The 27293-nt window shown below is 37.3% G+C and overlaps 1 protein-coding gene across 5 annotated transcripts in view; it reads left to right on the forward strand.

The window, feature by feature from the left end:
- MYBPC1 (myosin binding protein C, slow type) overlaps window positions 1–27293 on the forward strand; it is a 98369-nt gene that overhangs the window by 55935 nt on the left and 15141 nt on the right. For all 5 annotated transcript variants that reach the window (XM_010357198.2, XM_010357201.2, XM_010357200.2 and 2 more), the window contains 9 exons: window positions 1091–1253; window positions 2550–2656; window positions 2986–3119; window positions 15722–15881; window positions 17212–17316; window positions 18612–18800; window positions 19678–19812; window positions 23955–24122; window positions 26800–26888. In XM_010357198.2, coding sequence (XP_010355500.1) covers window positions 1091–1253; window positions 2550–2656; window positions 2986–3119; window positions 15722–15881; window positions 17212–17316; window positions 18612–18800; window positions 19678–19812; window positions 23955–24122; window positions 26800–26888 — 1250 coding nt within the window. The remainder of the gene's footprint in view (window positions 1–1090; window positions 1254–2549; window positions 2657–2985; window positions 3120–15721; window positions 15882–17211; window positions 17317–18611; window positions 18801–19677; window positions 19813–23954; window positions 24123–26799; window positions 26889–27293) is intronic.

Consider the following 27293-nt stretch of genomic DNA (forward strand, 5'->3'; position numbering starts at 1 on the left):
CTTATCTGATATTTGTATCCATTTAAAGCAATTACAATCAGTTCTGCTATTATGTAACATGAGCATTTCTAAAAATAATTATGCTCTGCAAAGTCATGCAATAAAAACCATAGAGTTTGTAGGGGAAATGGGATTATGGGTACAACACTCAAGAATTTTGTTGGTTTATTAGTCCATTCTCATGCTGCTAATAAAGACATACCCATGACTGGGTAATTTATAAAGGAAAAAGGTTCAATTGACTCACAGTTCCGCATGGCTTGGGAGACCTCAGGAAACTTACAATCGTGACAGAAGGGAAAGCAAATATGTCCTTCTTCACATGGCGGCAGCAAGGAGAAGTGCCAAGCAAAAGGGGCAAAAGTCCCTTGTAAAGCCATCAGATCTCATGAGAACTCACTCACTATCATGAGAACAGCAGCATGGGAGTAACCGCCCACATGATTCAATTACCTCCCACTGGGTCCCTCCCATGACATGTGAGGATTATAGGAATTACAATTCAAGATGAGATTTGGGTGGGGGCACAGCCAAACCATATCAGTCAACGACATGTTTTTTTAAAATATAATAACCTAATAAAAAGTAGTAGCACAGTTTTACACATGCTAAATGGTTGATAAATATTGTAATAAACATGGCACTTAATGTTGAAAAAGACCTGAGATTTGCTTACAGAAGTAATGCTGGAAGTGTTGTGGCTTGTGAACTGTTGTGAAGCAGTAGAAAGAGGATTATTCAAAATCTGATGAGTAGTTGTGACCGCTGATGTAAATGGGTGTGGCTTATATCACATGGATGAACTGAGGTAGCTGATATATGTTTGAGGTATGAGTCTGCGGATTTTGTGCATTCCTTGCTGGCTCATTTCAGCTGGATGCAATTTTCTGCATTCACCTGGTTTTTCTAAGGAATGAAATTGTACATAATCAAATGTGAAATTATCCCATAATATGTTAATTGCATTGGTACAACTTCTCACTTTCAAAACAAACATTGTAGTAGAGCTCACTATACCATTGTGAAATGCCACCATGTTGGCCTGTCGGGAGTTTGGGCTTGCATTTGTAATGGTCTATCATTTCTACAGTGAAACCTCTGAAGATTTTGACACCTCTGACTGATCAGACTGTAAATCTTGGAAAAGAAATCTGCCTGAAGTGTGAAATCTCTGAAAACATAACTGGAAAATGGACTAAAAATGGCCTACCCATTCAGGAGAGTGACCGTCTAAAGGTGGTTCACAAGGGAAGGTAAGTGAGCCAGGTGACCGGCAAATGAGGTTTGGTCCCTTTTCTACTTTCTCTGTTTTCTAAATTACATATTTGTTGAGGATGTTTGAAGGGTAGCCATAGGGAGATCATCTATTCCTGATTCTTTGCTTCCAACTAGCAAGAAGGTGTGATTTCTCTGTTGTACACCATGTCCTACTCATAATCCTGTATCTGTACCTCATACTATGGTACTTTGTCTATTCAAAATCCATTGACCCTTTTTCCATCTAAACATGAAGTTAGAGGCCAGGCACCATGGCTCATGCCTGTAGTCCCAACACTTTGGGAGGCCGAGGCAGACGGATCACTTGAGGTCAGGAGTTCAAGAGCTCCTGGGCTACATGGCAAAACCTCGTCTCTACAAAAAACACAAAAACTAGCCAAGCGTGGTGGCATGCACCTATAATCCCAACTACTTGGGAGGTGGGAGGATGGCTTGAGCCCAGTAGGGGGAGGTTGAAGTGAGCTGAGATCACACCACTGCATTCCAGCCTGGGAAATAGATTGAGAGACCCTGTCTCTAAAATAAATAATAAATATGAATTTAGAGGAAAAATACTGAATTCTAATTGAGGACCTGATCAAATGGATTAACTATCTTTAACCAATAAGTGTCACAATGCCTTCCCACAAATCTTTGTGTAGGGGGCATAATATCCTAGAACCTGGCAAAGATCTAAGGCAAGAGTTTAACTTTGAATTCATGGGCTTTTAGGATATCATAAATGAACTTTAGGAAGCCCCATAATTCTTGTGAAATTGTGAGAAAATTCTGTGTGTACAAAAATACATACTTTTTAGACAGAAAGGATTCATAGTGTCCATTAGAGATTCACTGGTTTGTGACCCCAATAAAGTTAAGAGCTGTTGTTCTTAGAGTTTGGGATATAAAGTCAAAATCAATATTATTCTTGGCAATCTCTTGAATCTTAAAGTATAGCACTATTGATATGTTCTATTTTAGCTTTTTTAAAGCTATGAGATTAAAAAAAGAATAATAGACTGCTTATACAATAAGCAGATTGTATTTGTGGAGATAATTCCTTATTGTCCAAAATAAACATTTAATTTGAACCAATAAGTAGAATAATTAAGGCTTCTCATTCATTTTCTCTCTCTCTCTCTCTCTCTTTTTCTTTCTCTCTCTCTCTCTTTCTCCCTCTCTCTCCTGCACTACAGAAGTTAATCAGATAAAGGCCAAGTGTCTTTTCAGTTTGGGTCTTATATAAACTAGATCTTTGCAGTCTTAGAAATACATTTTCCTTGTTTCCTTAGGATACACAAGTTAGTGATAGCCAATGCCCTCACTGAAGATGAAGGTGATTATGTATTTGCACCTGATGCCTACAATGTTACTCTGCCTGCCAAAGTTCATGTTATTGGTGAGTAGATAAAATAAGTCATTGCATAGTTGTGTTCTTTTTTGTTTGCTTTTGCTTACCATGGAATTATAATATATTCAAAACTAAGTGACATTTAAGGAAAAATACATCAATTGATATTAATCACCAATCAGAAAGATTGGTGACTTATACCAACACCTTACAATAAAATGGTTTTGCAAGGTGCCAGGCACCAACTATCTTGACTTCTCTTATATTCTTTTTGATCAGATAAAATATTGGTTACTACCATCATACAGCCAAACATTAGTGCAGATATTCACACAGAAATGACTGTCTGATAACAAAGACTATGTTTAATATTCTAGATCCTCCTAAGATCATCCTGGATGGTCTTGATGCTGATAATACAGTGACAGTGATTGCAGGAAACAAGCTTCGTCTTGAGATCCCCATCAGTGGAGAACCACCTCCTAAAGCCATCTGGAGCCGGGCAGATAAGGTTTGTTTTATACTTGCACACAGTCACATGCACACACACATATGCATACACACTGCCTACTCCACCCCTTGCCCTCCATTAGTCAGATGAAGGGAGAAAACGAATAAATGTACAGCAGTACAGTACAGTTGTAATTCCTTTGAAAAAGAGAGATGACTGATTTTCAGGCAAATCTGATCATCATTCATTTACTTCTCATATTTCTGACTATTACATAGCAAAGCACATTTTGATGCACAGTGAAGAAAGCCTCATTTTTAATTCTAATGGAAATTGGGGAGATGAAAAAGGAAATGAATTATTAAATAAGTGAACAAAGTCACTTTGGATAGTAGTAAGTACAAGAAGATAATAAAAGAGAATGATACAATTACAAATGACTGCATAGTCAATGGCAGCCTCTGTGAAGAACAAGGAACCCTTTATGTGAAGATCAAAGAGAAGAGATTTCCATATGGAGGCAATTATAAGTGCAAAGGCCAAGGGGAGAGAATGAGCCTGATGTGTTGGAGGAACAGAAGGAAAGCCAGCATGTCTGGGGCAAAGTGAATGATGGGGAGAAAGACAAATGAGGGTGAAATGGTAGAGCAGTGCCAGCTCATGTGTGACTCTGTGGCTTTCTACAAAAATAAAAGCAAAAAAAAAAAAAGTTACATTTAAAAAGAAGACATGAGGCCGGGTGCAGTGGCTCACGCCTGCAATCCCAGCACTTTGGGAGGCTGAGGCAGGCAGACCACCTGAAGCTAGGAGTTCCAGATCAGCCTGAGCCTACATGGAGAAACCCCATCTCTACTAAAAATACAAAAAAATTAACCAAATACGGTGGTGCATGCCTGTAATTCCAGCTACTCGGGAGACTGAGGCACAGGAATCGCTTGAACCCAGGAGGCAGAGGTTACAGTGAGCCGAGATTGCGCCACTGCACTCCAGCTAGGTGACAGAGCAAGACTATCTCAAAAAAAATTTTCTTAATGTTAAAAATAAAATAAAATGATAAAAAGCAGAGTGAGACTTCTACTTTCAACCATAATTGAATAACAGCAACCAGATTTACCTACTCACTTGAAATAACCACCAAAATAGACAAAATATATGAACAATGGGTTTCAAGACGTTGGACATCAGATCGTGAAAGACAGTGACTATGAAATATGATAAACAAATGAAGTGAGCCCTGTAATTGCCTCAAGCTTATTGCCATAAAAGAGCATCCAGGCAGTGGCACAAGAAAGAAAAAGCTGGGCAGAACCCAGTGGACTCCCTAAGTTTAGGACTCCCATTGCGCAAGGAGACCAAGGCAGCTAGAGTTCATAGGATACATACTATGCATACTGGAGGACAGAGCTACACAGAGAGTCCCCCTGAAGCTCAGCAGAGGATCATGCTCAAGTATTCAGCAAAGATCAGTGTACATTTATGAGGAAACTACCCAAGATTCAAGAAAGGAACATCTGAAAGGATTAAAGAGAAGTGGACTGGCACTCACACAAGGCCAATAGTAGTGCCTGTTCCCCCTAGCTAGACGTGAAAACCTCATCATTCACAGTGCATTGAGTAGAGTACTCGGGAAAGCCTTGCCTTGGTTGCAGGAATAATTAACCCTAGACTGAGTACTGTCATGGACCCACCTAATAAGTCATAAAAACAAGCCTAAAAGATTCAATCAATTTCCAAATAATTTAATTGCATTTCAAAACAAAGCTCAAGATTTATATAGGAATACAAAAATATCAAGCACCCAACATGGCAAAATTAGCAATATTCTGCCATCCAGTCAAACATTATGGTAGAGAAATAAGCAGGAAAACACAGCTCAAAATGAGGAGGAAAGTCAGTTACAGCCATCTCAGATCTCATATGTAAATTAGATTTAGCAGTCAAGTATATGAAAATAGTTGTTTTAACTGTATTCCATATGTTCAAAAAGTTAGGTGGAGAAATGTTAAGCTCTTCATTTGAATTAAATACAGAAAATTAAGTGAAAAAAGTGAAATGAAATGGAAAATATAAAAAGATCCAAATCAAATCACCTACAGATGAAAACAATAAAATGTCTCAGATAAAAAAATATGTAGATGGAGTTAATGGCTAATTAGACATTGCAGGTGAATTTGGAGACATAGCAATAGAAATGATCCAAAATGAAACACAAGAGAAAAAGTCCAAAATAATTTAAAGAATCAGTTAGACTTCCAATTTTCATTCTGGCATGTAATCAACTTAGAAGTTGCCACTCTAGCCTAACAACAAGTAAAAAGCTGGACAATCTGAAAAATTAGCAACTCCTCTTAGATATGTCAGAGAGTTGAGGATACAGGGCGAACTGCTGACATGTGAGAGTGGAGTGACACAATGAAGGTGTTCAGAGTGAAAACCCACCAACCTAGAATTCTGTCCCCTCTGAAATTCTCTCTCAAAAGTGAAGGAGAAATAAAGACTTTCTCAGACAAACAAAAAGGAAATTTGTTGCCAATGGATCTGTCTTGCCAAAAATGTTAAAAGATGTTCTTCAGAAAAAAGGAAAATAATATTGGTCAGAAACTCAGATCTACATAAAGAAAGAGTATAAAATAATGAATAAGTGAAGGTAAAATAAACTTTTTCATTTTTCATACTCTCAGTTGATCTAACCAATAACATTTTGTTCAAAATGATAAAAGCAACAATGTATTCCATTAGGTATACTTATATAGTTATATTTATGTATTTTTATATATAAGTGAAATGAATGACAGCGATAATACAAAAAATGGGAGAGAAGAATTAGGGACATTTCATTGTTTTAAAGTACGTGCACTACTTGTGAACCACTGTAGTGTTGTTTGAAAGTGGAGTTGGGTTAATTGTAAATATATATTGTAAACTAGGGAAACCACTTTAAAAAGTTGAAAAAAGAGGAAGTAAAATTAATATGCTAATAAAGGAGAGAAAATGAAATCACACAGAATGCTTAATTAAAACCACAAAAGGCAGAAAAAAATGTAGAAGACAATAATAGGAACAAAGAAGAAGGGCAACCAATAGAAAATAATAATAAATATGACAGATATTGATTCAGCTACACCAATATTTACTTTAAATGTCAATGGTCCAATATACAAATTAAAAGCCCAAGATTGTCAGTATAGCAAAAACATGACCTGAAGATATGCTGACTATAAGAAACCCGCTTTAAATATAAAGTTGCATCCCTGAAAGTATAGGGATGGAGAGAGACATACTGTGCTAAGACTAAACAAAAGAAAGTATGAGTAACCATATTAACTTCAGACAAAGCAAACTACAGAGCAAAGAAATTTATCTGGAATAAAAAGGAGCATTCCATAATGATAAATGGGTCAATACTCCAAGAAGGCCTAATAATCCTTAACATGTATGCACCTAACAACAGAGCCTCAAAATATATGAGACAAAAACTGATAGAACAGCAATGAAAAATAGATGCATTCATTATTATAGTTGGAGACTTTGACATCCCTCTATCAGAAATGGGCAGATTCAGCAGACAGAAAGTCAGTAAGGATGTAGCTGAATTCAACAGCACTATCAATCAATTGTGTATAACTAACATCTATAGATTACTTCATCCAATAGCAGCAGATCACCCATTCTTTTCAAGAATACATAGCATATTCACCAAAATAGAACACATTCTAGACCATAAAAACACCTTAACAAATTTTTTAAAATAGAAGTCATGCAATATCTGCTGTCAGGGACAATTTAATTAAACTAAAAATAAATAAATTACAGAAGTGAAACCAAAAATCAATAAACAGAAAAATAGCTGAAAATCCCTCAAATTCCTGAAGATTAAACAACACACATCAAAGAAGAAATCTTAAAAGAAAATTTAAAATATATTGAATTAAGTGAAAATGAAAATACAACATATCAAAATGTTTAGGTTGCAGCAAAAGCAGTGCTTAAAGGGAAATTAATAGCAATGATTGCATATATTTAAAAATAAGAAAGACTTAAAACCAGTAATAATCAAAGTTTCCATGTTAGAAAACAAGAGAAAGAAGAGTAAATTAAATTCAAAGTAAGCAGATAAAAGACATGACACAAATTAGTGCAGAAATAAATGAAATTGAAAACTCGAAATTAATAGAGAAAATTAACAAAAGCTGGTTCTTTGTAAATATCAGTAAAACGTATAACCCTCTAGCCAGGCTAAGTAGGAAAAGAAGAGTCAAGGCTAATTAACAGAAATGAAAGAGGGACATTACTATAAATCCTATGAACATTAAAAAGATAGTTACGGAATATTATGAACAACTCTGTGCCCATAAATTTCGCAACCTAGTTGAAATGGACCAACTCCTTGAAAGATACAATTTCTAAAACTCACACAAGAAGAAATAGGCAATCAGACAAGGATTATCTCTATTAAACAAATTGAATCAATAATTAATAACTTACAGAACAGAAAGCAATAGGCCCCAGTGGGTTTGTTAGTAAATTCTACCAAACATTTAAAAAAGAAATTGTGCCTTAATCTCTTTCAGAATATTTCCTAATTCAATCTATGAGGTCAGCTTTATCCTAATACCAAAACCAGAAAATTTCAGACCAATATCTCTCATAAATGTAGATGCAAAAATCCTAATAAAACATTAGCAAATCAAACCCAACAATGTATAAAAAGAATTATACACCAAGACCAAGTGGAACTTAGTCTATGTATACAATGCTGGCTAAAAATTTGAAAATCAGTTAATGTAATCCACCACATCAACAGGCTAAAGGAGAAAAATAACATGATTATGTCAATAGACACAGAAAGAATCTTTTGACAAAATGCATGAAGAAAACTCTTGGCAAAATAAAAATAGAGGGAAAGTTCTTCAATTTGAGTTTTAAAAATCTACTGAATAAAACAACAACAACAAAAACCCAACAGCCAAAGTTATACTTAACAGTGAGAAACTTGACGCTTTCCTACCAAGATCAGAAATAAGGCAAGAGGGTCCTCCTCTCACCACTGCTTTTTAACATCATACTGGAAGGCTTAGCTAATGCAATAAAAGAAAAAAAAAAAGGCATACAAATTGAGAAGGAAGAAATAAAATGGTCTTTGTTCACAGATGACATGGTTGTCTGTGTAGAAAATCTAAAAGAATTGATACAAAAACTCCTGAAACTAATAATTTATAGCAAAGTTGCAGGATAATACAATGTTCCCATACAAAAGCCAACTCTTTTCCTTTATACCAGCAATAAACAAGTGGAATATAAATTTAAAAACATATTACCATTTATATTCATACCGCCCAAAATGAAATAATTAGGTATAAATCCAATCGGTACAAAATCTATATGAGGAAAACTGTAAAACTCGGATGAAAGAAATCAAAGAAAAATAAATAAATGAAGAGATACTCCATATTCATGTATAGGAAGATGCAATATTGTCAAGATGTCCCAGCTTAATCTAGAGATTCAATGCAATTCCAATCAAAATCCAAGTGTGTTATTCTGTGGATATGAACAAACTAATTCTGAATTTTATATACAGAGACAAAACTCCCAGAATAGCCAACTCAATATTGAAGAATAAGAACAAACTCAGAAGAGTGATAATACCCAATTTAATGACTTACTATAAAGCTTCCATAATCAAGACAGCGTGGTATTGACAAAAGAACATAAAAATTGATCAGTGGAACAGAATAGGAAGTCCAGAAATAGACCCACATAAATATAGTTAACTGGTCTTTGACAAAGGAGCAAAGGCAATACAATGAAGCAAAGGTAGTCTTTTCAACAAATAAGGCTGGAACAACTGACAATGAATGCAAACACAGTCTTTATACCCTTCACAAGAATTAACTCAAAGTGGATCATATACCTAAATGTAAAATGTAAAACTATAAAACTCCTGGAACATAACATAGGTGAAAACCTAGATGACCTTGATTATGGTGATGATCCTTTAGATACAACACTAAAGGCACAATTAGTGGAAAATACATTTGATAAGCTGGACTTCATTAAAATTAAAAATATCTGCTCTGCAAAAGACAATGTCAAGAGAATGAGAAGAGAAGCCGTAGACTCAGAGAAGATAGCTACAGAAGACACATCTGATAAAGAATCGTTATAAAAAAAAAATACGAAGAACTCTTAAAACTCAACAATAAGAAAATGAACAACCTGATTGAAAAATGGGCAAAGAGCTGAAAAAACACCTCTCGCCGAAGAACATATATAGATGACAAGTAAGCATATGAAAAGATGTTCAATGTCTCATGTTATTAGGGTATTACAAATTAAAACAACAATGTCATTCATGCATTAGAATGGCCAAAATTCAAAACACTGAGAACATAAAATGCTTGGAAGGATGTGGAGCAACAGGAACTCTCATTCATTGCTGATGGGAATGCAAAATGGCACAGTTATTTTGGGAGACAGTTTGACAGTTTATTACAAAACTAAACACACTCTTACCATGAAATTCAGCAATTGTGCTCCTTGATATTTACTCAGATGAGTTGAAAACTTATGCACCCACAAAACCCTGCACACAAGTGTTTACAGCAGCTTTTTTCATAATTGCCAAAACCTAGAAGCAACCAAGATATCCTTCAGTAGGTGAATGAATTCATAAACTACAGTACATCCTGACAATGGAATATTATTCAGCACTAAAAAGCAATAAGCTACTAAGCCAAGAACGACATGAAGGAGCCTTAAACAGATATTACTACGTGAAAGAAGCCTGTCAGAAAAGGTTACATACTGCCTAATTCCAGCTATAGGACATTCTGGAGAAAGCAAAATTATGGAGGTGGTAAAAAGATGGGTGGTTGCCAGGGCCTGGGAGGAAGACAGGGATGAACAGGGTGAAGCACAGAGAATTTTTAGGGCAGTGAAACTATTCTGTATGATACTGTAATTGTGCATACATGTCATACATTTGTCAAAACCCATAGAATGTGCAATGCCAAAAGTGAACTCTAATGGAAACTGTGAAATTTGGGTGATGATAATGTGTCAACATGGATTCATCAATTGTAACAAATGTACCACCATGGTGCAGGATGTTAATAGTCGGAGAGGTTGTGCATGTGTGGGGACATGTGATAGATGGAAACTCTCTATACTTTCCACTCAATTTTGTTGTGAATCTAAAATTGCTCTAAAAACTTAAGTTTTTTAATGAAAACAAAAGAAAATTGGAGAAGGAGTATTTCCTCCTCTTCCATTTTCTGGAAACAAAAAAAGAGTATCATTGAGCTATGGAGAACTTTAAGGGGTCAAATGTATGTCCCCAAAGACAGGACAGAACTGGAGTTCCCCAAGGAGAAGGAAAAAAAATATTTAATTAACGATGGCCACAAAGTTTCCAAATTTGGTAAAAGCTATGAACTTACAGATGCAAGAAGCTCAATAAACCCTAAGTACAAGAAGCATTAAGAAAACTACACCAAGATCCATCACAATCAAGCTGCTTAAAACCAGTGATGAAGAAAAATATTAAAAGCAGATAGAGAAAAATGTCATATTAAGTAAAGAGAAACAAAGGCAAGGATGGCAGCATATTTCTCTGGAAGCATGGCCAGTGAGAAAACAGGAGCAACATCTTTAAAGAACTGAAAAACAAAAAACAAAAAACTGTCAACCTAGGACTCAGTAGAAATGAATTTAAGAAATGAAGGCAAAGTAAAATTATTTTCACATATACAAGAATTGAGAGAATTCATCACCAGCTGAACTGCACTACAAGAAATGTTAGAGGGAATCCTTGAAGTTAGAAGGGAAGTGATACCAGCTGGAAATATTTTCACAAAAGAACAAAGAGCACCAGAAATAGTAACTACATGGATAAACGTGGAAGATTTTTTCTTAATATTTAAATATTTTAAAAAGAAAATTGTTTAAACAGAAATTATGACAATGCATTATAGGGTTTATAACATAAGTATGCATGAAATTTATAACAACAAATATACAAGTTCAGTAGGGAAGAAATAGAAGTAAGAATTAGTAAAGGTAAAAAGGGAACTGTACTACTATAAATTTCTTCTACAGATACATCTTGGCTTATGATGGAGTTGCACCAGATAAACCCATAGTAAGTTGAAAATATCATAAGTTGAAAAAGCAGCTGGGCACAGTGGCTCACTTCTGTAATCCCAGCACCTTGGGAGGCAGAAGTGGGCAGATCACCTGAGGCCAGGAGTTCAAGACCAGCCTGACCAACATGGTGAAACCCCGTCTCTACCAAAAATACAAAAAATTAGCCAGGTGTGGTGGTGCACACCTGTAGTCCCAGCTACTTGGGAGGCTGAAGTGGGAGAATTCTTGAACCCTGGAGGCAGAGGTTACAGTGAGCCACTGCAGCCTAAGTGACAGAGCAAGGCCTTGTCTCAAAAAGAAAAAAAGGCATTTAATACACCTAACTTACTGAACATCATAGCTTAGCCTAGCCCACCTAAACATGCTCAGAACACTTACATTAGCCTACGATGGACAAATCATCTAGCAACACAGTACACTATGGAGATCAGTTGTTCACCGTCATGGCTATATGGCTAACTGGGAGCTGAGGCTCGCTGCTGCCACCCACTATCACGAGAGAGTATCATACTGCATATTGCTAGCCTGGGAAAAGAACAACATTCAGAATTCAAAGTATGATTTCTGCTGAATGCATATTGCTTTCATACCATCATAAAGTTGAAAAATTGTATGTTAAAACCATTGTAAGTCAGGGACTGTTTGTAATGTACATGAAGTGTCATATCACTTGAAGGTAGGTTGTGAAAAGTTAAAGAGGTTTGCAATAAACCCTAAAGAAGCCACTAAAATAATAAAACAAAGAGTTATGGCTAATAAATCAACAAAGGAAATAAAATGGAATCATAAAAATATTTAACCCAAAAGAAGGCAGAAAAAGAGGCACAAAGAACAGATGGGACAAGCTGCAAATAAATGGCAAGAAGATTGAATTGCAAGGAGAAATCGAGGAATTTAAGATTTCAATACTCTTCTCTCAATAGTTAATAGAACAAGAAGACAGAAAATCAGTAAGGTTTAGAAGACTGGAACAATACCAGCAGCCATTTTGAACTGATCGTCATTTAAAGAACTCTCCACTACACAAAGCAAAATGAGTATTATTTTAAACCGCACATGGAACATTTAGCAAGATAGACCATATTCTGGACCATAAATAATTCTCAATAAATATTAAAGGATTCAAGTCATGCAAGGTATGTTTTCTGACTGCAATGGAATTAATTAGAAATCAATAATAGATATCTGGAAAAATTCCCAAATATTTGGAACCTAAACAACACATGTCTAAATAATTCATGGATCAAAGACACCATATGGTAAATTAGAAAATATTTATGACAGGGTGCGGTGGCTCACACCTGTAGTCCCAGCACTTTGGGAGGCCAAGGCAGGCAGATCACTTGAGGTCAGGAGTTCAAGACCAGCATGGCCAACATGGTGAAACCCTGTCTCTACTAAAAATACAAACAAATTAGCCGGGCATTGTGGCATGTGCCTGTAATGCCAGCTACTCAGGAGGCTGAAGCAGGAGAATTGCTTGAACCCAGGAGGCGGAGGTTGCAGTGAGCCGAGATCATATCACTGCACTCTAGCCTGGGCAATAGAGCAAGACTCCATCTCAAAAACAAAAAAGAAAATATTTATGAACACATCACATATTAGACTTGCAGAATACTACTAAATCAGTATTGAATTTCCCTATAACAATTAAAGAAAGGAAATTTGTAATTAAAAGCATTTCGCAAAAAAAGTTCAGGTCTAGATGACTTCACTAGACAGTTCTAACAAACATTTAGCAAGAAACAATACCAAATTCTACAAAAACTCTTCCCCAAAATTGAAGAAGAGCGAATAAGAATATTTACCAACTCGTTCTTTAAGGCCAGTATTACCCTTATAGTAAAATCAGACAAAGACATTCCAGGAAGAGGAAACTACAAACCATTATCATTCATGAACATGGATTTTAAAGTTCTAAACAAAATTTAGCAAATCAAATCCAACAATATATGAAAATAATAATATGTAATATATCATAACAAAGTAGGGTTTATCTCAGGAATCCAAAAGTTGGTTTAATATTTAAAAATCAATATAAGTCATGATATGAACAAGTAGAAAAAAATACAGCCCTCTCAGTAGACACAGCAAAAACATTTGGCAAAATCCAGGATCCATTCCTAATATAAATCTCTCAACAAACCAGGAAGTAAAAAGACCCTCCTCAACATGATAAAAGACACCCACAAAAATTTTACGACTATTATCCTACTTAACAATGCAAAAGTGAATGCTTTTCCTCTAAAATCAGAAAGAAGAGAGATATGCCCACTCTCACTACTTCTATTCACCATCATACTTGAGCTTCTAGCCAGAGCAACCAGACAAGAAAAGGAAATAAAAGACATCCATATTAGAAAGGAAGAAGTAAAACTGTCTTTATTTGCAGATGACATGGTTACCAATGTAAAAAATTCAATGTAATCAACAACAATAAAAAAACTACCAGAACAAGTGTTCATAATAGCATTATTTGTAATATACAAAAGCTGAAAACAACTCAAATGTCCATCAACAGGTGAATCAATAAACAAATTTTAATATATTCATACAATGGACTACTTTTTATTCATACAATAAATACTATAGTCATACAATAAAAAGAAATACTGATACATACAAAAACATGGATGAATCTTAAAACAATTATGCTAAGTGAAAGAAAGTATACTAAAAAAGTATTTTAATGAGTTTTTTTTAAAAAAAAAAACACTTTAAAAATGACAATTCCAAGTTCTGACAAGGATATGGAACAATGAAATGTACATACATCACTTTTCCAGATTGAATGTACCAGCAAAATGGTACATCCTCTTTGGCAAATCGTTTGGTGGTTTTTTATAAAGTAAATGTATTCTTACTATACAATTCTATGATGCTATGTCTAGTCATTCACCCAAGAAAAATGAAGACATGTCCACACAAAAACCTGTATATGAATGTTTTCAGTAGCTTTGTTCATAATTGTCAAAACCCAGAAACAACCCAAAAGTCCAATTGTACAAATACACACTTGGTACATACATGAACTAACTACACATGGAATATACAATGGAATACTACTCAGCAATAAAAAGGAATGTACTAGTTATACATGCAGCAGCAAGGAAGGATCTAAAAAGTATCATGCTAAGAAAAAAGCCAGAGGCAAAAGGCTACATACTGTTGGATTCCAGTTATATGGCATTTGGGAAAAAGGAAAACGAAGGACAGATATTAGACCAGTGGTTCCAGTGGTTCCAGGGTGTAGGGTGTAGTTTAATTGCCAAGGAGCTTGGAGCCACGTTGAAGGTGATGGAAATGGTTTATATCTTGACTGTGGTGGTAACACAAATTTGTCAAAATTCATAGAACTATATTTCTAAAAAGTGTGAATTTTGCTCTATGTAAATTATAGTGTACAAGAAAACCAACAAAACAAAATATAGAAAACTGAAGATGATAGTGTAACATGACCCAATATAAACTTTTTTTCTCACATTAAAAAGAAAGGAGATGGATTAGCTTTGGGAGTGAGAAAAATAAAAAATAAAAACAAATGAGAACATCTATTATAATCTTACATTAGAATTTGGCTGATATGAGGGAATTTTGTTCTATTACAAAATAGAAGAATTAGAGAATTATTTCAGATATTCTTGCTGTGATCACAATCTTAGGTTGTTGAAGACTTATGAGTCCTAATACAGACACAAAAGAGTAGAGAGTTTACCTAGTAGTTAGTGACAAATAACCAGATTCTAAATTACTTTGACCTTCTCTCCTTTTCCTCTTTGTATATTGGCTGTTTATTGTCTTATAGAAGATACAACCTGGGAATCAGAAAAATGTAATCCTTTTTAAATTTCAGGTTTAAGAAAGAAGAAAAAAAAAGTGAAAAATAGAAGAGGAAGAAAATAAAAGAAAGAAAATATAATAGGAGGTTCAACCTCACTCTGTCTTTACTTTGGGAATTGGATGTTTACTCTTTTTTAATTTTGCTAGAAGAAGAAAGTGGAAAATTGGCCTTGCAGCCTTCTTCAATCCTTTTCAGTATTTTAAAATTTTCCAAACATCTAAGAAAGTGAACAAATCATTATTTAGTTGCTGATAGGAGTTTGAGGGTTTCTAATTTCATAGACAGGGCCTCCTCTCCTAGAATGACATTTCTGCGCTTGTATTTTTAGCCCTCCAATTTTCTCTTGGGAAAGTTGGTGGCTAGTGGGCTTTGGGATCAAATCCCAATTCTGCTACTTCCTACCTGTGTGACCTTGAGCAAGATAAGTCTCAGTTTCTTTATGTGTAAGATGGTATAATAATACCTTGTCATTAGAGTTGGGGAAGAATTAAACTGAGAAAATATATAATAGGCATGAACAGTACATAGTTACACTATATAGTCTGCCAAATACACTATATAATCTATACACTCTACACTGTATAGTCTGCTGAATTCCTCAATTTATAAGACACTCCGAAGTAGCCCTTTTTTATGTGTAAATCATGCCACATTTTGTTTCTCTCCTTCTTAGGCTATTATGGAAGGCAGTGGCCGGATAAGGGCAGAATCTTACCCTGATAGCAGCACTCTGGTCATTGATGTAGCTGAAAGAGATGACTCTGGTGTTTACCACATCAATCTGAAAAACGAAGCTGGAGAGGCACATGCAGCCATCAAGATTAAAGTTGTGGGTAAGTCCTCCAGGTAAACACACTTCTAGAATCAAGCTGACATGTCAAGATTCAGAGTAGACTTTCCTTCTTTGTCCTTCCCTTCCATTTCCTTCCTTTGTCTTTCCTTTGTCTTCTTTTTTTTCTTGCCTAGAGGACTTATCATTGGAGGAAGAATAGCTAAGGTCAGCCATTTGGGGTTGCTGGTCATTAGCTCTCCAGTCATATTCCCTTTTGGTGCCCTTTAAACATCACTGAAACACAATTGCTAAATAACTTCCCACATCACAGTCATTACAGAGGGATAAGATCTGCCTTGGTCCTTAGACAACTATCTAAGTGCATTTTTCCTAAGCCCAAAACTGAGTAAAATGAGTCTAGCAGATTACTACTGTTCCAAGGTCTGATACTCTCCTCTTCTCACTTTAGTTTCTCCTTAAATGACATATTTCAAATTGACCAAAAACTAAGGTCATTTTTATCAGACACCAAACTATATTTACAAGATATTGTGACTTGCCATTTCTGACTTGGATTTCTACCAGCCAACATCTTGAGTCTTGTAAAACTCCTTGATTCAATTCTGCTGGAAGTTCACTTTGTAGTTAAAAACAACAACTACAACAACCACAACAACCATATTCAACATTTAGACAATAATTTCTTGGTTAACATTTTTCAAGGTAAGGAATGAGAGTTTTGGGTTTCACATGGGGCTTATTCTGTAATGCTGGGACACTAGTTTAAGGGATTTGGAGACATCATTATTTTTATTTGGAGCGAGGGGTGGGCTTATCTTCCCTTATCCCATATTGAGCACACATTTTTGCCCAAATTAGTTACCAACTTGTATTAGTCTGTTTTCACGTTGCTGATAAAGGCCTACTAGAGACTGGGTAATTTATAAAGAAAAAGAGGTCTAATGGACTTACAGTTCCTTGTAGCAGGGGAAGCCTCACAATCATGGTGGAAGGTGAAAGCCATGTCTTACATGGCAGCAGACAAGAGAGAGAGAATGAGAACCAAGCCAAAGGGGTTTCCCCTTATAAAACCAGCAGATCCCTTGAGACTTACTACCATGAGAACAGTATGTAGGAAACTGCCCCCATGATTCAATTCTCTCCCTCCAGGTCCCTCCCACAACATGTGGGAATTATGGGAGCTACAATTCAAGATGAGATTTGGATGGGGACATGGCCAAACCATATCATAAGCATAATTCAATAAACATGGAAAAGTCTCAGAAATAACAGTTTCTGTGATTATCACCAAGAAACGTATTTTCCTATTAACTTTTTTTTTCTACTCCCTCTTCCTTATTTTACTTTATCCTATTTTTTGTCTGCCACAGACCTCCCTGATCCTCCAGTGGCACCGACTGTGACAGAGGTGGGAGATGACTGGTGTATCATGAACTGGGAGCCTCCTGCCTACGATGGAGGGTCTCCAATCCTAGGTAACTGCCCGTTGGTTAGTCTGTGTAACTGCCAGTACAGTTGTGTCCTCTTTACGCATCTTAGTACACAGCATATTTTAAAATATTGCATTTAGAAGAAAACCTATTTTACTGTAGCTTTATGTATTCAAAATGAAATATATATGTTGAGATGCTCTGTAATTACTCAAGATTTAAATAACTCTGATGAATATCATCTGATTGCCGGTTTTCTTTTTTGTTTGACATTTATACACACTAATTTTGAGGCAACTATAAGGCTAACTTCCACTATCCTAGCCAGTGAATGTCTGATTCTACATGATTTTGTCTATGAAGAAATTTCTTTTAGAATTAAATAATTAGGCTGAGCGTGGTGGCTCATACCTGTAATCCCAGCACTTTGTGAGGCCTAGGCGGGTGGATCACTTGAAGCCAGGAATTCAAGACCAATCTGGCCAACATGGTAAAACCCTACCTCTATTAAAAATACAAAAATTAGCTGGGCATGGTGGTGCACGCCTGTGGTCCCAGCTACTCGCTACTCTGGAGGCTGAGGTGGGAGGATCACTTGAGCCCGGGGGCGTGAAGGTTGCAGTGAGCCAAGATCACACCACTGCACTCCAGCCTGGGCAACAGGGTGACGCTCTGTCAAAAAAAAAAAAAAAAAGAAAGCAAGAAAGAAAGAAAGAAAGGAGAGAAAGAAAGAGAGAGAGAGGAAGGAAGGAAGGAAGGAAAGAAAGAAAGGAAAGAAAGAAAGGAAAGAAAAAGAAAGAAAGAAAGAAAGAAAAAAGAGAAAGAAAGGAAAGAAGAAAGAAAGAAAAAGAGGAAAGAAAGAGAAAGAAAGAAAAGAAAGAGAAAGAAAGAAAAGAAAGAAAGAAAAAAGATGTAAATGCTTAGAAACATTTGCTTCCCCTATGCCATGAGAATTTTTTCTCTTTGCTAACAATGAGACTCATGAAACTGGTCATTTCCCCTTTCTTATCTTCCTTGCTGGGACTCAGAGTCAACTACATTGGCTCTGATTATATTGTTCACTTACAGTGACTAAGTCGCTATGGCTGACTTATCTGTGATCCATTTTTCTTTTCTTTGTAGTACAATTTTAATTTCTTAGTCCCATTATTTTCATCTATATTTTATATTAATATTTATATTCTCTTGGAATAAGGTAGGTTAAAAATATTTACATACATGTATGACTATTTCACATAGATTGATGACAAAATGCAAAATTTTAAGGACTTCTAATATCTGACAAAGTTTATTTTCAGAGACCAAGGAAAAACCTGAGTTTTCATTTTGCATACCGGCAGGATATTTTATTGAGAGGAAGAAGAAACAAAGCTCCAGGTGGATGAGGCTGAATTTTGATCTCTGCAAAGAAACAACTTTTGAGCCCAAGAAGATGATTGAAGGTGTGGCCTATGAGGTCCGCATCTTTGCAGTCAATGCCATTGGCATCTCCAAGCCCAGTATGCCCTCCAGGCCTTTTGTTCCTTTGGGTAAGTCAAGACAGATGAGTCTTTGTCATGAGCATCATTGCCCCAGAGTATGACTGCTTTCTCTCTGATCCCTAGCTGAACAGGCCTGGATGCTTCTTAGAGTGGTAGGTGGCAGGAGCTTGAAACAGTTAGGGACAATTTTATGTGTCTAAGAAATTAAAAAGTAGGTTAAGTTGAATAGCTTCATAACATAGGCCCTGAAATTCATTACCATAATTCCATTGCCAACTGTGGGTGGCTCTGGTTGTCATTCCCCACTGAAAGCATGTTGCTGAGTCCATGGACATATGACTACTCTCCATTTGCCCTTCTGAAGGTATTAGCCTATTAATATAACCCAGCTTATTGTAAACAACTACCACTGAAACAAATTGAGGTCAGTTCAACAGGCTACACTTGGAAACTGGTTTCTTTGCTTTACGGTCACACCTTAAATGTTATCTATTAAATCAAAAAAGTTAGTTCAGTGAAGGCAAAAAAAAAAAGACATCTCCATTATTTTATGGCAATGAGGTAGTTTTTTCAATGGAAAGAAAATGTAATACAAGAGTTTGCACTTAGAAATTAGAGAGCATTGGGAAAATTACTCTAGATCATTAGATCCCAAACCTTGCCTTCTTCAACTTCCTTGGGCCTCCCAGCTTCCCACACCAGCCTCTCAATTTGGAAAAAACACATGACAGCATTTCCAAAATTCTCACGTTGATTAGATCTTTGCCTGGCACACAACCATGCTCAAGGTGTCTTAATTGAATTTCATTAAGATGTAGGGCTTTTGTGTCTATTTTTATTTGTGTCCCCATTGATTTTATCACAGTTCCTGCACTATAGCTGTGTAGTAAATACTTTATTCTTTTCTGTCTCTTTTATCTTTAAGCTGTAACAAGCCCTCCTACTCTTCTGGCTGTGGACTCTGTCACTGACACGACTGTCACGATGAAGTGGCGTCCCCCAGACCAGATTGGTGCAGCAGGTTTAGATGGCTATGTGCTAGAGTATTGCTTTGAAGGATGTAAGTACAACCAGTAGATAAAACGAATACTGTCATCAATAGGTGAGATATGTCCCTTCCCTTTCTTTTGTCTCTCTTCGTTGAGAATGCATCACCTTCCTACGAAAATAAGATCAAGCCAAATGTCATCCTTCTGAGATGTATACAAACTAAGCCCTTTTTTAGTACTTGGTGCTTATAAATTGATATCTCAAAAGTACCTTGACTAGGCTGCCAGATTGGACACCATAATTGAACTAAGACATGGCAGGAAGAGATTGTAACAAAACTTTGGGGACTTCCACTTCTTAAACTGGTGGAATTGAATTGCACCACAGCAATATAAAAGTCTAGTTATGATGAAGCCAGTCGGAAATTCTAAAACCTATACTGAGCCGAAGGTAACTATCAAAAGAGTGGCCTATTTTGGGTAATAAAGGGAGACTACGTATTTGTCTAGTGATCATCACCTGCCTTCATCTAAAAATAAGATGAATTAAGAACCAGTCTTAGTTTTAAAGGAAGCAGCGTTAAATCCTTGAACGTATAAGAAAGAAGTTCAATATGTAGCAGTAACTTATCTCAGGAGTTGGGGATATAAAAATGTAATCAGTTTAATTTAGGAGGGGAAGAGAAACAAGGCCATAAATTTTTAAAATCACTGATAGAAATAATAGCAAAAGAAAAAATGACGGAAGAAAGTATGGGCCAGAATTACCTGAAAACCAAAAGAATGTGAAACTTACCAAAGTCCTGTTGTGTTTCTTGGTTTCTTATTTGCCATAACTAGAAAGAGATGACATTTGAAAATGGCTCTGGACTTGGTCTCCATTCTAGATGATGGTAGGTAAAGAATCACCCAGGAAACTTGTTCAAATTCCACAAACAATAGCCCAAGACTTCACCTCCAAGAAAACTCTTTGGACACCAAACTTTAACATAGATCCTCCAAATGAAGGAAGGAGGTTACGAAGCACATTCGGGAAATCAGGAATGTGAACACAAGTGCACCTCCCCTGGAGGAAACTCGCTATGGAGAAGAAACTTCCTTTGAAGAGAAAACTCCTGAAAAAGAAATCCCAGGTGCCTGGATTGGGACACCTGTGGAAATGCTCACCTCTGTTCTGGAGGGAAGAAGAGGAGAGGGACAATGAAGTATCCTGATACCCCTCAATCCCTCTTGCGCCTACTCCACACACAGAGTCCTATGATTGGTTTCTCCAGGATTTAAAAGGCCACTAACCAAAAGCAGTGGAAACGTTGTCAGAAACTTCCCAGGGTTAACCCAGCAAGGGAAGGGGGTAGTGTCACTAATGCAACAAGTAAATTCTTGAGCACTTCAGTTTATTCCTCTTCCATCCCCCCGCCCCCATTTAAAAAAGTCATGAGCACTCCATTCTGTTTTTTATATTATCCAGCCAGCAGAATATCCCAATCTTATGTGTGATGTGGCCTTTGAGCATAAACCTTTTGTGTATGTATGAATCGAGCAAATTCTTTACTCTTTTCTTTCTGATAGGTTTAAAAAGTAAGAAGATACAGCAAAATGATAGATGGCTGTCATTTTGATGTTGCCCACCTTAGATAAAATACAACGAAGTGTATTTTACATAATTTTGCGTGTGGTCTGTGTAGATACATATGTATACCCATGAATACATATGTATATGTACACAGTCATTATGTATATATTTTGCTGAGTAATGTTTTGGAATTAGCTTTCTATGGGAGTTCTTTCACAATGTGTATCTCTTTCCCCTTGCAGTCTTTTCTTATTTTCTTTATGTGGCTGCCGACTCTTCATTCTCTTTTAATGGCTATTGTCCTCCAGACTAATTTTCTATAGTGTTTAATGCTTTTAGAGACGTCAGGTTCTATTCTGTAAGAGAATTCTTTGTTTTATAAGATCGTGTGTTGTTTTGGACTCTGCCTTTCTCTCGTTTTTGTTTTGTTATTATTTTTTTAATGCCTGCAACATTTTACTCTTCTTTGTTTTCTTTCTGCACTCGAGTTTGTTCTTTCCTTTCTTAGAAATTCTCCTCACGTGTTAAATAACTTACAAATTCCTTGCCCAACCCCTGGGATGCCATCTTCTTTGTCTGTGTTTCCCCAATTAAAGTGGTTCCAATATGAAGAGATGGACTACTTTTGTTCCCCCTCTGGTCTTGTTTTGTCCTGTTTTCTCTTGAAATTGTCTCTTTTACTAGTTCTTCATTCTTCTGTACATGTTTTCTGAGTCTCTTATTTTCACTTTCTCATCCACTGTCTCTTGACTCTGAAAATACCAACCCAGAAGCTCCCAAGCAGACAATTTGTGTAAAGATGTGTCTCTTTTTCAAAGACATAAGGAATTTTTATTCTCCACATGCCTTCCTAGCTGCCAGGATATTCTAGCCGCCTGCCCCTTCTCTTTGATAATCCTGGTAGGGTTAGAACAAGAGAGAGGCAAAGGTTCCAATGGACAGCCAGTCCAGTCCCCGATGCCCCCACTCCTCTCCTGATCCCGAGAAAGTCATCATCTCAAACCACTGGGGTATGCCCAAGACCACCCTGTGAGTCACCCATGTGGGATGCAGGGACCTGGGCAGGCTCAATTTGTTTTCTTGACAGAGTTCATTGTCATGGGAACATGACAATGTTCCCTCCTTAGCTGCTGGGGCAGCCTCCAATTCTATTCAGAACTTGGGCCCTGGTAAAACAGGGCTGGCCTTATCCCAAGGGCCTGCACTCCCAGTCTTGAATGAGGGAGCCCCACTGTGGGAGCACCGTGTTTCCTGGGGACCCAAGAGAATCCTCCCCTGCTGGGGTGGCAGAGACAGAAACAAGGATAGACTGTCTCACTGTGCGCTGCTCCTCTGCGGATTCCAGGACCTGCTCCTCTGTTTTCTTCAGGGTCTTGCTTTGTTCTTCTCTATCTCTTCTTCCCACTGCTGGAGGTGTCCCAGCCTCCTTTCTCCTCTTCTCTTTTCTTTTCTCTCCTCTTCTCTGTGGCAGGTGCCTCAGGACAGAAGCCACAGTCTGCACAGAGCAGGCTGTGCTCTCCTGAGGAACCCCCCCTAACACCGTTTGGTCTCTTCCGTCACTGCTCTGAGGACAAATCTCTTTGCACACTTTGCATACTTTACTAACAGAGAATGCTGACTGCTGATACGATATTCTTCTGGTGTGAAAGTGGGTGTCTTTAATTAATTTTAATGACGGATTCTCAAAGGTACATCAGCAAAACAGTCTGATGAAAATGGGGAGGCTGCGTATGATCTGCCAGGTAAAGTATTCCGTGAAGCTCTCAAATTTTCTTACTATATTATAATGTTTCTGGGAATATCGAATGACCAAGCATGAAGTATACTCACCACACACACACACACACACACAGATCCTTAGAGTTGGGGGAGAGGGAGCAGTGAGTTACTAATGTGGGGTCAAAGTCTTCTTTCTTCCTATGGGCAAAATGCATACTAACTTTTAGATGCTGAAACATTTGTAAGGCCTGAATGCGGGGTTAAAATTCTCTTGTACACAAGCTGCCAAAAACTTTTTAAAATTAGATTTTGGTCGCAAGGTTAGAATTTTACCAACTCCTTATGAGGTATCAGCCCATGAACTGTGTTTTCTCTTTGTGATATAAGCTTTTTCTCTTCATCAATGTGAATAAATATGATCAGGTTCTCTATACCCATGTTAGTGTCTTACAACAGTAAATCAACCAAGATAAAAATGTATGATATGACTATAAAGGTCAATGTCTCTCATTCATAAAGATAGCCTTTTCCTGTTTTTCTGAACTTTAATGTGTATAGATGGCTAGCAATCATGATTGCATGAATCATTATAAAATCAAATTGGAATAAAACTGTTACAAAATTCTTGTGGACAGTTACTATTATTCAGGATACCTTCGTGCTGAATAAGAGGTTTTTCAGAAACAACAGAAGCTTATAGTTTATTTTTCCTATTATTTATGTTAGCTATTTTAGGCTGTTTTTTATTTAACATGAAAAACGTCCACCCCTGTAGTCGGAGTCCAGACCAAAGTCATAATCTCTCTAAATGATTTATTATTATGAGTAAAATACTAATTTGGAGTTGACTGTAATGGTTAAGATGATTTTTTTCACTAAACAGCATTCCTCCTTCTTTTCCTCTTCTTTTATGGACTTCAGCTGACAACTGGTTACCTGCAAACAAAGATCTGATCGACAAGACGAAGTTCACCATCACAGATCTGCCGACAGATTCAAAGATCTTTGTGCGTGTGAAGGCTGTTAATGCAGCTGGTGCCAGCGAGCCCAAGTACTATTCTCAGCCCATTCTAGTGAAGGAAATTATAGGTAGGTGACAAGGCTTTCAAAATTTAGATTCCATTTTACATTGTTCGCTTTTTTTTTTTCTTCAAACTGACTTTCTTTCTCAAAACCTCCTATTTTGTTGTTACTCCTTTGATATTTTGTTAATGCTTCCTAGGAGTTAGAACTTAACAAAACAGCTCTCTTCTGGCAATATGGGAGATCACCTTCAGGTTTATCTTGGTACTCTGAGGACCAGTTAGTTAACCTCTACTGGTTCCAGGAGCCAACTCTGGCTGGGCTGCCTATTCACAGTGGAGGGAGAGTATGTTAATGCAACCATGCAAACAATCCCTGCAGCAACCGTGTGCCTCCAATGAATCTGCAGGGTCAGAACCGTTTTCATAATATTATGAATATATTATTTGTACCTTTCAATGTTTTGACATCTGCACTGATAGTATAAAAATGAAGATAAGTAAAACTATTCATACCTTAGTATGAAATCAGGTCACTGCCACGGAGTAATACTAGCCAACCTTGCCTTCCTCACCACCATGCATTCAACAGTTGAAATAAAAGGACCAGTTTTGCCTTAGAGTCTTTTATTTTTTTCTTCTTTTTTATTGAGATGGAATTTTGCTCTTGTTGCCCAGGCTGGAGTGCAATGGCACAATCTTGGCCACTGCAACCTCTGCCTCCTGGGTTCAAGCAATTCTCGTCCCTCAGCCTCCCAAGTAACTGGGATTATAGGCATGCACCACCATGCCTGGCTAATTTTTTTGGTGTTTTTTAGTAGAGACAGGGTTTCCCTATGTTGGTCAGGCTGGTCTCGAACTCCTGACCTCAAGTGATCCACCTGCCTCAGCCTCCCAAAGTGCTGGGATTACAGGCATGAGCCACCATGCCTGGCCCTTAGAGTGTTCTTAATGAAGCATAAAAATAATTAATTTTGGCTGAGCAGGATGGCTCATGCCTGTAATTCCAGTATTTTGGGAGGCTGAGGCAGGTGGATCACTTAAGCCCAAGAGTTTGAGACTAGCCTGGGGAACATGGCAAAACCACATCTCCACTAAAAATACAAAAATTAGCTGGGTATGGTGGCGCACGCCTGTGGTCCCAGCTACTCAGGAGGCTGAGGTGGGAGAATCACTTGAACCCAGGAGGCGGAGGCTGCAGTGAGCCAAAACCACGCCACTGTACTTCAGCCTGGGTGACAGAGCAAGACCTTGTCTCGAACAAAACAAAACAAGAATAAGACTAATAGCTTTCATCAAATCTTGGCTCTTGAGTATGTTTTTTTTCTAGACTTGTGTGACAATGAAATGCAAAGTATGTCTGAACACTTAGGCTGCACACTGCACTACAATGGTTTACCCCAGGAAAAGCACCGTACAACTGAGTTGGAGGATGAATAGGTGACTTTTTTGCATAGAAGCTCCACTTTTACTTGAGGAAATAAGTAAGAAGAACTGCTTCATCCCTGTGAGCCTGTGAGCCTTTGACTCTCTGCTCCTGATGGATTTGCAGCGACATGCTTTAGTATCTTCATGATGTTTAATTAATGAATATTAATACACAGTGGGCCAGGGTTGCCTATTATGTACTCCGCCATAGTCACACAAGGAGAAAGTTACTGTTAAACTCCAACAGAGTCACCTAAATAGCAAGTGCTGGGTGCTAACATTTTGTTTTTGTTTTTTTCTGGTAAGGAAGAATGGACAGTCTTCCCAGCTAATGTGGTGCCTATGGATGTTTTGTGGAATGTTCCCTGGCAAATATACTCACTGTTAGAAACTATGAATAACCGGCCAGATGCAGTGGCTCATGCCTGTAATCCCAGCACTTTGGGAGACTAAGGCGGGTGGATCACCAGAGGTCACAAGTTTGAGACCAGCCTGGCCAACATGGCAAAATCTCATCTCTACTAAAAATACAAAAATTAGCCAGGTGTGGTGGCATGTGCCTGTAGTCTCAGCTACACAGGAGACTGAGACATGAGAATCGCTTGAACCCAGGAGGCAGAGGTTGCGGTGAGCAATGCCACTGCACTCCAGCCTGGGTGACAGAGAGAGACTCTGTCTGAAAAAAAAAAGAAGAAAGGAAGGAAGGAAGGAAAGAAAGAAGGAAAGAAAGAAAAAGAAAGAGAGAGAGAGAGAGAGAGAGGAAAGAAAGAAAACGAAAGAAAGAAAGAAAGAAAGAAAGAAAGAAAGAAAGAAAGAAAAGAAAGAAGAAGAAAGAAGAAGAAAGAAAGAAAAAGAAAAGGAAGGAAGGAGGAAGGAGGAAGGAAGGAAGGAAGGAAGGAAGGAAGGAAGGAACCTCCTTCCTTCCTTACTTCCTTCCTTCCTTCCTTCGGCATTCCTAGACTTATAGGCCCTAAGAGAAAATGTATTTTTCTATAAAGTTGCTTTAGGCTTACTACAACAATAAAAATACAAAGTTGCAATAAAGCCAAGGATATCAGGGATAAATTTTGCTGAGTCAAACTGTTAAAACATCTCTGCTTGAAGAGAAAACAAGACAAAACAAAACAAACAAACAAAAACCACACACACATTTTGAACCAGTTACCATATATTGTCTGTTAGTGGCACATCTCAGATTTCATTGCAGAGATATGACCACAAAGGTACTCTGGTGAGTATCATGCCATTTTGCTTTTGTAAGGCTATTTTCAGACACCAGACTGATTGCAAAATTGTGCTATTTTACCCTCACTCAGAACCTCCAAAGATTCGCATCCCAAGACACCTGAAGCAAACCTATATCCGCAGAGTTGGAGAAGCTGTCAATCTGGTTATACCTTTCCAGGTAAGAGTTCAAGGCTCGCTCTTTTTCTCTTTCCATGGTTGGGTTAGTTTAGGAAGTAGGAAGATAAGCTCTAGCATTTAAGTTCATCATGATTCAGGATTTCCTCAGAGGGAGAGGAGGTAAAGAAAGAAAGAGTGTTAGAGAATGATTAAGCAATCTCCTGCTATCAAAATAGAGAAATCTATAGAAACCATCATAGATTTTCTTTCTGCATGAGACAAATGAGATATAGTCTTGCCTGAAACTCAGGGACTGTGGTGGGCAGGGAAGAAACATCAAGGAGATACCAAATGAAGAAATGCTTGAAGATTCTTTTGATCATATATATTTGTAGAAACCCATGATTTTAAGTGAAGCTGTCAGTGTCACATTCAGGAAAACAGTGTGTGCTTAGTTCCCACGATG

The sequence above is a fragment of the Rhinopithecus roxellana genome, chromosome 10, assembly GCF_007565055.1.
Source record: "Rhinopithecus roxellana isolate Shanxi Qingling chromosome 10, ASM756505v1, whole genome shotgun sequence".
NCBI lineage: Eukaryota > Metazoa > Chordata > Mammalia > Primates > Cercopithecidae > Rhinopithecus > Rhinopithecus roxellana.